General features: G+C 40.3%; 1 protein-coding gene across 1 annotated transcript in view; it reads right to left on the reverse strand.

Annotated features, from left to right (window-relative positions):
* The window catches only part of micu2 (mitochondrial calcium uptake 2), a 419472-nt gene that overhangs the window by 102749 nt on the left and 303759 nt on the right, over positions 1-12964 (reverse strand). Inside the window, exon 7 of the mRNA XM_069891395.1 lies at positions 2311-2393. Coding sequence (XP_069747496.1) covers positions 2311-2393 — 83 coding nt within the window. The remainder of the gene's footprint in view (positions 1-2310; positions 2394-12964) is intronic.

Genomic DNA, 12964 nt, shown 5'->3' on the forward strand with positions numbered 1-12964 from the left:
GAATCCATGTAAAATTTAATTTATTAACACTCTGTGGCACAAAATTATGTCAATGTCACTATATACAAGTAAAGCCCTTTGATAGAAGGATTGGTTCTTTTACCCCTTCTGTTTAAGGGTAATTCATTAAGAATGGTGCAGGTTGAAATTCCCCATGTCTGAATACTTCCTGGGTGGTAGAACATAAAAGATCTTCGACTTTACTGAGATGGACTGGGATTGACCTTGAAGTCTGCAGGGTGGGAAGAGTTGGCTGAAGAACCACATTTGCTTCAACATCAACCTTGACATCGCATCATATTAAGCTCTACAGTATGCACTCAAATATTCCTTTGTGCTTGAGTAACAGAAACACAGCTTTTGTGTTTCACAAGCATGTGTTGCTCACAGATTTATCAGGAATATGTAGGTATGGTACAAATTAGGGTTTTTTTTGGCATTATTGCAGACGGAGGAAAAATCTTACTTCGACTAGACATAGTGCATATTTCAAGTCTTGGGCCCGTGATTTGAGGAAAGAAAGGTGGTATGAAGACCATGAAGTATAGCTAAACTATGATAAATAGGCATTGAGTTTGCCAATTTTCTGCTTGAATAAGGATCATGTCTGGATTAAATTTTTCTGTAAAATCTTCATAAAGCAATTCAACAGGAACATTTATATCCAAAGCTATATAATTGTAGACAAAAATGATTAGATTGATATAAAGTATTCTTTACAGTGATGTAAAATGGTTCAACTATTTAAGTATTGAACGTCTCTGGAACTGGAAGTTAAGTATCACATAGTTCTTTTAGGAATTAATTATCCTTAATTTTTTTTGGTGTCTGAGACCAAATTTTGCTTCCATTTCTTGATTTGTATATGCTTGATACTGCATTCAATCACTATAATTTGCTCAATTTGTTCAACCCTTGTGATTTATTTTACTATTTTTCAATCTCATTGGTTAAGCCGATACATAGTTCATTTCTCTGTTTACTCATGTCTAAAGGCCTTCTTTAAACATCAACAGCATCATCGTAGATGGCTTTACATAAGGCACAGAGGCCCCCATAGCATGTTACCATGCAATCTTATTTTGAACTTGCCAGGATGTGGAGCTCAGGCCAAGACAAATATACTTAATATCAGTCACAATTGTATGCATCTTCTATGGGACTGGCTCCAATCTTGGCATCATGAGGTCAATGAAAGCACACAAAACATAGGTGCGATGAACCAAAGAACTCCTGGTCCTTGTCATTTCAGACACTGTCTGACTTTTTGTATCGCATTTTAAAAATGTCCTTGGTTAAGTGAGCACAGTGTATCATCTAAGGCAGATTCTGCAAGTCAAAAGAATATAGTTTCCGAAGAAAAAGGCCTTGTCTTTTTACCTTAAAACAAATAAGGGGAGATGAATATTGTTGAGGCAATAAAAAACAAAAAAAAAAGAAAAACCAAGAGAAGAAAACTGCATCTTTGCACAAAGTGGTTGATAATTACATTGTAATTGACAATTAATTTTTTCATCAATTTAAGAATCTAAAATAGCTGAATAAATGCAATCTCTTACTACCTTAAATTATTTCTAACATCAGGTCAAGGAATTGATGTACCTATTATACTTTTCTTAACTTTACATGTGGTTGGTGCACACACAAAGGTTTTGGTAAAATTGGTTGACATGACTATAAAATAACCATTACATTTTCTCTTACAAGTGAATCCATGTAAAATTTAATTTATTAACACTCCGTGGCACAATATGTTTATTCAATGAAGGATATTTGAAAGTGCATTTTTCACAACCTCAGGATATTTGAAAGTGCTTCACTGCCACTATATATGGCAAGCTAACACAAAGAGAAATTTTAAAAAGTGCATTTTATTACCAATGATGAACAATACAAAAATATTAGTCAAGGAATTAAAGAGAACAATCCAATGCATTATTGATAGTGTGCAGCTGGATTTTTTATATCAACTCAGAAGGCAGAAGATGTCACCTTTCTGTCACGTGCAGATGTTAAATGTGCAGAAAAAAAAGATGGAAAAATTTATTTGAAAACAAGGAAGACTAGATAAGTTAGGCGGATGGAAGTTTTGTGAATGATTAAGCAGTGGGGCTGAATCGTCTGTTATTGTTTTTTATTCCACACAATTCTGTATGGATTAAATAAATATGTTCAAAAGATTGGCATAAAATTGAAGTCAGAATTGCACTCAAAAGAAATAATTTAATAAATACAATTAAATATAAAGATCCATTCTAATTTCCGGTTCTATTTAAAATTGAATCATTTTCTATTATATTAAAAAATTACCATTAGAAACTCTTTTTTCTCAACGCGTTGGTTGTCATCAAGATCCAGCATACAAAAGGCAATGTGGAATCCAGTGTGTGGCTCTGCAAGCACAAGAATTATTAAATATTTATTTTAATATAATTTTTAATGTATATAAACATAAATCTTCTTCTTTCTTTGGCTTGGCTTCGCGGACGAAGATTTATGGAGGGGGTAAAAAGTCCACGTCAGCTGCAGGCTCGTTTGTGGCTGACCAGTCCGATGCGGGACAGGCAGACACGATTGCAGCGGTTGCAAGGGAAAATTGGTTGGTTGGGGTTGGGTGTTGGGTTTTTCCTCCTTTGCCTTTTGTCAGTGAGGTGGGCTCTGCGGTCTTCTTCAAAGGAGGCTGCTGCCCGCCAAACTGTGAGGCGCCAAGATGCACGGTTTGAGGCGTTATCAGCCCACTGGCGGTGGTCAATGTGGCAGGCACCAAGAGATTTCTTTAGGCAGTCCTTGTACCTTTTCTTTGGTGCACCTCTGTCACGGTGGCCAGTGGAGAGCTCGCCATATAATACGATCTTGGGAAGGCGATGGTCCTCCATTCTGGAGACGTGACCCATCCAGCGCAGCTGGATCTTCAGCAGCGTGGACTCGATGCTGTCGACCTCTGCCATCTCGAGTACCTCGACGTTAGGGGTGTGAGCGCTCCAATGGATGTTGAGGATGGAGCGGAGACAACGCTGGTGGAAGCGTTCTAGGAGCCGTAGGTGGTGCCGGTAGAGGACCCATGATTCGGAGCCGAACAGGAGTGTGGGTATGACAACGGCTCTGTATACGCTTATCTTTGTGAGGTTTTTCAGTTGGTTGTTTTTCCAGACTCTTTTGTGTAGTCTTCCAAAGGCGCTATTTGCCTTGGCGAGTCTGTTGTCTATCTACCAGCCCCCCCACATCTCCATCGGGCACACAAAACTCAAAACGGTCAACCAGTTTACCTATCTCGGCTGCACCATTTCATCAGATGCAAGGATCGACAATAAACATAAATACTAACACAAAAATTAACCAAGGAAATATTTGAGTTGAACTTCTGTGTTTTGCATGTAGTGGGTTGTGTGCGAGCGCAGTGAGAAGAACTGAGACAGCAGGCTGTGAGCTCATTAAGCACCACTGATTTGAAGTTTGTGCTGTAGCCTTTAAGGTCCTCTGGAGCCTGCCCCTCACGTAGTGGAACTCATGTCACGCTGACGTAAGGGCGTACGCGTACTTCCAGTCTGTACCAGAAGAGAAGGACACGAGACAAGGAGGGCGGGTTTGCCACTGCAACAATGTGTGCCACCACAAGCAGCTGTTGTTCAATGTTTTGAAGCGGATGGAAAAAAGGAACTGAGGCCTTATTCCTGATCACTGCCTCCTATACTGGACACTTCAAGATGAACATTCACTTGTCAAATAAGATTTGTTTTTTGGGTGTATTTTATAGATTTTGGGCTGCTAATCATGAAAATCACCTTAAAATGTTCCTATTGTGTACTTTTTAAAGATATATAACCTACATTGTGATTTCCCATCATACTTTAAGTTTACTTGTATATTGTCCACAAAGCAAGCTGTTTTGGCCATGCCTGGGCATGCACTCAGTGCAGGTTCTATGCACATGTTATGCTGCAAATGACGTGGGCATACTTCGACAGAATAGATGTAGATAGGATTAAAGCAGCCACAGATAGCAGGCAATGGCCTTAAAAGCATTTACCTTTGAGAACCAAGAGCAAGAAGCATTGTGCAGGTCTGATTTACACACCCATAATTTCCAAACACTTCTGATTCTTCTATGTTGCCATTGAGGAACAAGGCTCTGCTCTGTGGAGGGTACCTCATTTATTTGGGTAGGCTGGCTGACATATATTGAATAGGTAAATCCAGGGGAAGTGTGTTAAATTTTTAAATTTAGACAGAGCACGGCAACAGGCCCTTTTGGCCCACGAACCCATGCCGCCCAATTACACCCAAATAACCCACAACCCACAGTACAAGTTGAATAGTGGGAGGAAACCAGGGTGCAGACAGAGTAGGATTTGTATCCCAGCCCTGATCACTGGGGTTGTAACAGTGTTGTGTTAACCGTGCTGCCCATTATATTTTCTTAAAATTATCCTTATATTTTTATTCAATTTATACCAATGTAAAGACTTTTTAAAAGCCATTTTTAAAAAATATGAAATATTTTAAAAAAGCTATTTTACATTCTTTCATGATTTTGAAATCTCTCTGAGCATTAAGGGTATTTACATAAAATGAACATTTTTCAATTGTATTAATATGGGACAGTTTCCTGATCTAGAGATCTTTTGCCCACATGTATGCAAGGGTCAGGAGCTGGGGACAAAGGCATAAATTAAGACTGTACAGCCAGAAGCCAGGGGCAGAGGAAGACCAAGACTAGGAGCTAGGGATTGGAGTGTGGAACATATGAAACCTTGCCTATCCCACCTTCCTCACCTCCCCTACCAACTCCTTGGTCCAACTTCTTCACTTTGAGTATCCTCCTCTCCTTCTACCTGCCCTCCCACAGACCCCATGCCCTATTGTTGCCCCCAGTCTCTGATCCTTCTCTGGGTATATCTGCCATAATTTGAGAGAGGGAGATGAGTGTTTATGGAGGGAATGCTTGCTGTTTCAGAAGTCACAAATTTTAATGGTGCAACAAGGTAACAGAAAAATGAAAGGTATTAAGTTTCTATTATCTTCCTGACCAGTGGCTTTCAAACTTTCTTTCCATTCACATACCACCTTAAGTAATCCCTATGCCATAGGTGCTCTGTGATTGCTTAAGGTGGTCTGTGAGTGGGAAGGGAAGGTTGAGAATCACTGCTGTGGACCCAATTGTTACTGAAATATTTTGCTTGAGAAAAATTGTTATTGGCCCATTTCCTTTGGAGTTACAAAACCGTGCACATAACGAGTCAATAAGGTATGAATAAAACAGTGGTTTTCTTTCTTTCCATCCACATACCACCTTAAGCAATCCCTTACTAATCACAGAACACCTATGGCATAGGTGCTACTTAAAGTGGTATGTGAGTGGAAAACAAAAGATTGAGAACTACTGCCCTTATCTTTTCCACTTTCACCCTTAACCCATGTCCTCTGGTTTGTATCTCACCTACCCTCAGTGGAAAAAGCCTATCTACATTTACTCTTGTCTATCCCCCTCATAATTTTAAATACCTGTATCAAATCTCCTCTCATTCTACTATGCTCCAAGGAATAAAGTCCAAATCTGTTTAACCTTTCCTTGCAACTCAGTTCCTGAAGTTCAGGCAACATCTTAGTAAATCTTTTTTGCACTCTTTCCTGTATATCCTTAGATATCTTTCCTGTAGTTAGGTAACCAAAACTGCACATAATACTCCAAATTTTGCCTCACCAATGTCTTATACAACTTTACCATAACATTCCAACTCCTACACTCAATACTTTGATTTATGAAGGCCAGTATGCCAAAAGGTCTCTTTATAACCCTATTCACCTGTGATACCACTTTCATGGAATTATGTATCTGTATTCCCAGATCCCTCTGCCCTACCGCACTCCTCAGTGCTCTATCATTTACCATGCATGTCCTTTCTTGGATTGTTCTTTCAAAATGCAACACTTTTCACTGGTCCACTTCCCTCTGAAAGATTTGAAAACCTTCACTGTCATCTGCCAACTTGCTGATCCAATTTAGCACATTATCATCCAGGTCATTGATATGGATGACAAACAACAATGGTCCCAGCACCGATTCCTGAGGCCACCACCCTGAGAAGCAGTCATGTCCCACTACTCTCTGGCTTTTCCCATCCAGCCATTGTCAATTCCAGTTCACTACCACGAATATCTAGCATCTGAACCTTCCTGACTAACTACCTATGTAGGACCTTGTCAAAGGCCTAGTAAAGTCTATGTAGACAACAGCCTTTTCTTTGGCAGCTTTCAAGGTAAATTCTTCGACAAACTCTCTAAGATTGGTTAAACATGACCTACCATGCACAAAGCCATGTTGAATATCCATAATCTGTTTCTGGCTATCCAAGTAATTGTATATCCATTTCTTAGAACACCTTTCAATGATTTACTTACTACTGATGTCAGGCTCACTGGCCAATAATTTCTAAGCTTACTTTTGATGCCTTTTTTAAACAATGGAATAACATGAGCTATTCACCAATCCTCTGGCACCACACCGGTGGCTAAAAACATTTTAACTATTTCTGCCAGAGCCCCTGCACTATACTAGCCTTCCTCAAAGCCCATGGGGATATCTTGTCGGGCCCTGGGGATTTATCTGCCCTTATTTGCTTTAAGACAGCAAGAACTTCCTCCTCTTTAATATGTATATATTTCATGACCTCACTGCTTGTTTTCCGTACTTCCCACAACTCTATGTCTGTTTACTGAGTGAATATTGATGAAAAAAAAAGATTTAAGACCTCTCCCATCTCTTTTGCCTCCATACAAAGTCGACCACTTGGATCTTCAAGGGGACCAATTTTATTCCTTAGTATCGTTTTGCTCTTAATATACATGCAGAAACCCTTAGGATTTTCCTTCACATTGTCTCCAAAGCAACCTTACCTCTTCTTTTAACTTCCTGATTCATTACTTGGGATTTTTCCTGCTTTTTTAAATACTCTTCAAGTCCCTCATTTGCTCCATGTTGCCTATACCTGTTATACACCTCTTTCTTCTTCTGAACCAGATCCCAAATATCCCTTAAAAACCAAGATTTCCTATGCCTGTTAACCTTGCCTTTAATCCTGACAGGAACATATAAACTCTGTACTCTCAAATTTTCACCTTTGGAAAAGACTCCATTTGTGAGTCAGCTAATTTTAGATTCCTTATTGTGATGTTTCCAATTCTCAATGTGGTCTAAGGCTAGTTTCCTTTTTTTTGAATATTTTATTTTTGATTTTCAAAGATTTATTCAGACAACACACTTTCTTTCAACACTTATGAATAACATACAGTCAGTTTTTCCCTCCTCTCCCCTTTCCTACCCCCATGTCCCAATACAACCTAGAAAAAATGTTATATAAATTATGCAAATATTTTAAAAAATGCACAAATACTGTTGAGGTCAACAACCCTTGCGAAAAACTGAAAAAGACACTCAGGTACCAAAATAAAAAGGGGTAAAGGACAAAAAAAAAACAAGAGCATGTCGTCTGTGCCACATCCCACTTCTTTCATCCCACTCATTTCCCTGCTTGGACGGATTGTTTCATTTCCTTTATTCCAAAGGGGTGAACTATCTCTGTATACCTGTGTTTCAGATAAGGTTGCCGCACTCTAACAAATGTTTCATATTTCCTCCTTAGATTGTACATTATTTTTTTTCCAGGGGAATGAAATTCTGCATTTATATTCCATCGTGTAATATTTAGTTGGCAGTCGGACTTTCATATAACCGCTTTATACTTCCTGGCTACTGACAAGAACTTCACAAACTGAATTTGATACTTAGACAGTCTAAAACTCAAGCCCCCTATGTCTTTCAGAAGGTACACCTGGATCCTGTGGAAAATCTACCTTTAATTTTTTCCAGAATGTTCCCCAGGTCCTCCCAGAAGGATCTCACCTTTGTACACAGCCACATTGAATGGATAAAGGTTCCAACCTCCTGTAAACACTTTCTTAGTCTGTATCACACACAGTTTAACAATGAGGATCCATATCCACTGTCCTCATAGTGTTCCACTGGAAGAGTTTCAGGTGAAATTATCTCCATTGATGAATTGAAACTCTGTAATCCTTGAAGGCTCTTTTTGGGGAGGTATCAGCTTCTTCAGGAATTTGTCTAGTGTTGTTTGCCTAGTTTGGATTTTTTTCTTCATAAATTTCTTTATATGCAGCCAACCTTTGCATGAGTATTTCTCTCTATCAGTGAAAAGTGTTCAGTGTTTGGGTCCATCTCTTCAGCACTCTTCAGCAAGCTATTAAAGTCTGCAAAGAATTTGGCCAACCCAACCTCTTCTGCACCTGTTCTTCTTCTCCTTCTGGAGTTTTCTTTTCCCTTGTCTCTTCTTCAGCTTATTCGCTCTTGCTCAAGGTCCAGCAACTCTTCATTTTTTAGTTCCTCAGGGACCACCTCCAGGAGTTCTTCAACGTTCTCATCATCTATGGTTTCAACAAATTCTTCTGCTGCCTTTGCATCAGCACTTGCAGACTCACCCCTCACTTCCACATTATGCAGGGAAAAACGTTGTTTGAAGTGCCTGAACCACCCAGAGCGAGCACTAAATGTGATATCGTAGTCTGGTCCTGCTTTTTCTTTAAGCATCTGGAACAAGTTTTGTGCCTCAGCAGTGATCGTCAAATTGCTGAGACGGACTCGCTTTTGTGTTTGGTCCTCAATCCACATCGTTTGCAATTTCTCCATATCTGATAAAGGTCCCTCTCGCATTTTCATTAGCCATGTAGCTTTCAGTGGAGCCGATCCTTCAACAGCTTGGAGAATTTTTTCTTTGTTTTTGAGGATCGTCGTGGTTCACTGTTTTTCCACCTTTGTGTTGTTTAATAATCTTTGTTTCACTTCCAAATTGATACTTCTTCTTTGCCTCTTGCTACTGCTATCACTAGCACTGGTTTTGCTGGGCTTGGGAGCCATGATAGATAGAAAGTACAATACCTACAAAAGGGATTAGGGTTTGCATACAAAAGACATGAGATACATGTGTTGAGTGCGGGAAGTTGTTGCATACGTCTGGTACAACTTGTTCTCCCATCAGGATTTCCAAACTCTATTATATGGGACCACAGACATATATGCGGTCGGGCATTGCCTGAGTGGATGTTAAGCAGCGCATACCTGTATATTGATTTTGAAAACTTTCCTTTTTTTAAAAAAACTTTAAAAGATAATATGAAAACATTACATAAAAAATTACAATAAACAAATTAACAAACCCTCCCCCCGCCCTCAGCCAGCCCCCACAAGGGGAGCCAAAAAAAACCCATATTTCAAATAATTACTAATTTAAAAATAATACAATATTTTAAGATATTTATAAGAGAGCATGGATAAAATGAATTTGGAGAAATCTAGAAATAAATGGGAAAGTGATTTATCTTATGACATACCTCAGGAGGATTGGGAGGTTATGTGTCATGAAGGGGTAACTAAATTGACTAATATAAGGTATGGTTTGGTTAATTATAATTTTTTGCATCAGTTATATTTGACTCCTGAAACATTGAAAAAATATGGATTTAGTAATTCGGATTTGTGTTTTAGATGTGGGTTGAATACTGGAACTTTTCTTCATGTAGTTTGGCCTTGTGATAAGGTACAATTATTTTGGGAAAAAATTAGGGTAATTTTGGAGAAATTAATTAAAATTAAATTACCATTAGACCCAGAGATTGTTTTGTTGGGTTATATGTTTTCTTTGACTGGTTTGGGGTTGGATAAGTTTCAGATAGCTTTTGTTCGTTTAGTGTTAGCAGTGGCACGGAAATGTACAGCAATTACTTGGAAAGATAATGTAGAGATTAATATAGTTTGTTGGCATAATGAATTGAGATCTTGTATTTATATGGAAAAAATAACATATAATTTAGAAAACTTTCCTGAACACATTTGACAAACTTCAAGTCATCCAGCCCTTTTACAGTATGGGAGTCCCAGTCAATCTGTGGAAAATCAAAATCTCCTACTATCCACAACCTTGTGTTTCCTATAGCCACCTGCTATCTCTCTACGGATATGCTCTTCCAATTCTCACTGACTATTGGGAGGTCTATAATACAAACCCATGAATGTGGTCATACCTTTCCCATTCCTCAGCTCCACCCATTTAGCCTCAGTAGACGAGCCCTTTGGTCAGTCCTGCCTAAGCACAGCTGATATTTTCCCTGACGAGCAATGCCACTCCTCCTTTCATCCCCCCCGTTCTATTGCGTCTGAAGCAACAGAAGCCCAGAACATTGAGCTGCCAGTCCTGCCCCTCCTGCAACCAAGTTTCACTAATAGCCACAATGTCACATGCCAATCTACACTCTAAGCTCCTTGCATTGAAATAGATGCACCTGAGAACATTTCCACCATGTTCAACCCATTGACTTCTAACGGTGCATACAATTCTCACATCATCTTTTTCTTCCTCCACTCCTCTATCTGCTCTGGCACTCTGGTTCCCAAGCCCCAGCAAATCTAGTTTAAACCCACCGGAGCAGCACTAGCAAACCTTCCCGCAAGGATAATAGATGCAAACCATCCTGTCAAAACAGGTCCTAACTTCCAACGATACAGAAACCTGAAGCCCTTCCTCCTGAACGTTGTTTTTAGCTTTGTGTTAAGCTGCATTATCCTCCTATTTCTAACCTCATTAGTATGTATGAGATCACAACCCTGGAGGTCCTGTCCTTAAACCTGGCGCCTATATCTCTGAACACTCCCTGCAGGCCCTCCTCACCCTTCCTACCTATGTCATTGGTCCCTATATGGACCACAACATCTGGCTGCTCACCCTCCCTCCTGAGAATGCTGTGAACTCAATCTGAGATATCTCGGACCCTGGCATATATGATCTCTTCCATGAAACCTCTTATCTGTCCCCCTAATTATGTAATCCCTATCACTACACCTCACCTCTTCTCCTCCATTTCCTTCTCTGCCACAGGACCAGAGCCGTGCCAGACACCTGATTGCTGTGGCTTATCCCTCCTGGTAGGTCTCCCCGTACCTCTCCAACCATATCCAAAATGGTATATTTGTTATTGAGGGGGATGGCTACACGGGTGTCCGGCACTGTCTGCCAGTTCCCTTTCCCTCTTTCTACTGTCACCCATCTACCCTCTTTCAGCCTTCAAAGTGTGATAGTGTCATCACCCCATCTGCCTCCCTGAATAATCTAGAGTTCATCCAACTCCAGCTCCAATTCCTTAACTCAGCTTGCTTGTCAGGAGCTGCACCTAGATGCACTTCTCGCAGACAAGTTGTCAGAACTACTGCTGGCTTCCCTGACGACCCACATTCTTCAAGAGGAACATTCCCCTGCCTTGAGTGCCAATCCCACTGTTTATGTCTCGAGGAAAAAATTATGATACCTGTGCTTATCTGTTGAATACTTTTTTGTTCCTTGAATAGGATGACCCTTTCTTACTTGAGCTCCTACTGTCCCTCGCCTATTACCCTGTTCTCACTAAAGCAAGTCAAGCCAAACCACTCTGATGCAATTTTCTTGTTTTTAATAGAAGTATAAAATGCCCTAGAATTCTCTTTAATCCTGCTCCAAGGACATTTCATGGTCTCTTTTAGACTTTCTAATGACCTGTTTTCTTGCAATCTTTATAATCCTCCAAGGCCCTATTCAATTTTTGCTTCCCAAACTTTACACATGCATCTTTATTGCTGATTTTCCATCTGGGCACTCTCCAGTCAGATAGCATTAACCAACTTTTCTGGTTTCTGCTAACCTGTTCACCTCTTCCCCCCTCCCCTCCCCCTTCCCTTCCAGCTTTCCTCCCCCTACCATCTCTATTTAACCCACCATCCCTCTTCCTCTTGATTGGTGTTGTGCCCTCCCTCTCATCTCTACCTATTACCTCCTGGCTTTGCGACCACGCTTCCACCCCTACTATTTTAATCGGACATTTTTCCATACTTTGATAAAGGCCTCAAGCCCAAAACGTCGGTTATGTATTTTTACCTTTGTAATAGGAAGGACATTCTTTGACCTGCTGAGTTTCTTCAACCACAGTGCCTACAGATTTTTGTGTTTTACTTTGCATGATTTCTTTGTCTTTTTGATTAGATTCTTGTCTTACAAAGTCCTTGAGAACAGCCATTCTCAAAGGGTGGTGGAGGGGGGTTGGGCACAGCACATTCAAATAAAAGCCTTGCTTTCTTTTCATCTCATGTAATTTAAATAATTTTAATGGTTTTTTTTTGCAACTGGTACAAGAGAAGTATGGACAGAAACTAAAACTTGACTGCTTCGCAGGGAAGGGGGCCCATAAACTTTGAGCAGAGTCTTGGGGGTTCATAACCAAGTAAATGGTTAAGAATGGCTGAACTACATGCTCCTGGATACACCTAACAAATTCTGCCCCATCGAAGTCTCTAACAGTAAAGATGCCCCAGTCAAGAAATTAAAATATCCCACCACGACAATCTGTTGCCTTTATGTGTTTCCCATAATGTGACTACATACCTGTACCTCTGTCTCTCTGTGGCTATCGGGGGATCTATAGTATAACCCCTTTGGGGTGACAGCACCTTTATTATTTTTGATCTCTACTTATATTGCCTCAGTGGATGAGCCCTCCAGTACGTCTTCTCTGGATACAGCTGCAGCACTCTCCCTAACAACTCTCCACCTTTTACCTCTATCTCATCCCATCTAAACAATGAATCCCAGTCATTTCCCTTTGCAGTTAACTCTGTAATGGCCACAGCATAACTTCAAGTACTGATCCAAGCTCTGTGTGCATCTTTACCTTACCCACAATGCCCCTTGCACTAAAATAGACACATTTCAGTCTATCAGTCTCACTGTTCATTTACCTGTCCTGCCCTTCCTGTCAGACTTACATTCCCATTCCCTCAACTCCTCCAATTGCTACTCTGCTTCACACCACCCCCACCCCCACTCCACTTCCCTAGTAGCACCAGTGAACCTCCACGCATCCAGTTTAGGTG

Source organism: Narcine bancroftii, chromosome 7 (assembly GCF_036971445.1).
Source record: "Narcine bancroftii isolate sNarBan1 chromosome 7, sNarBan1.hap1, whole genome shotgun sequence".
NCBI classification, from domain to species: domain Eukaryota; kingdom Metazoa; phylum Chordata; class Chondrichthyes; order Torpediniformes; family Narcinidae; genus Narcine; species Narcine bancroftii.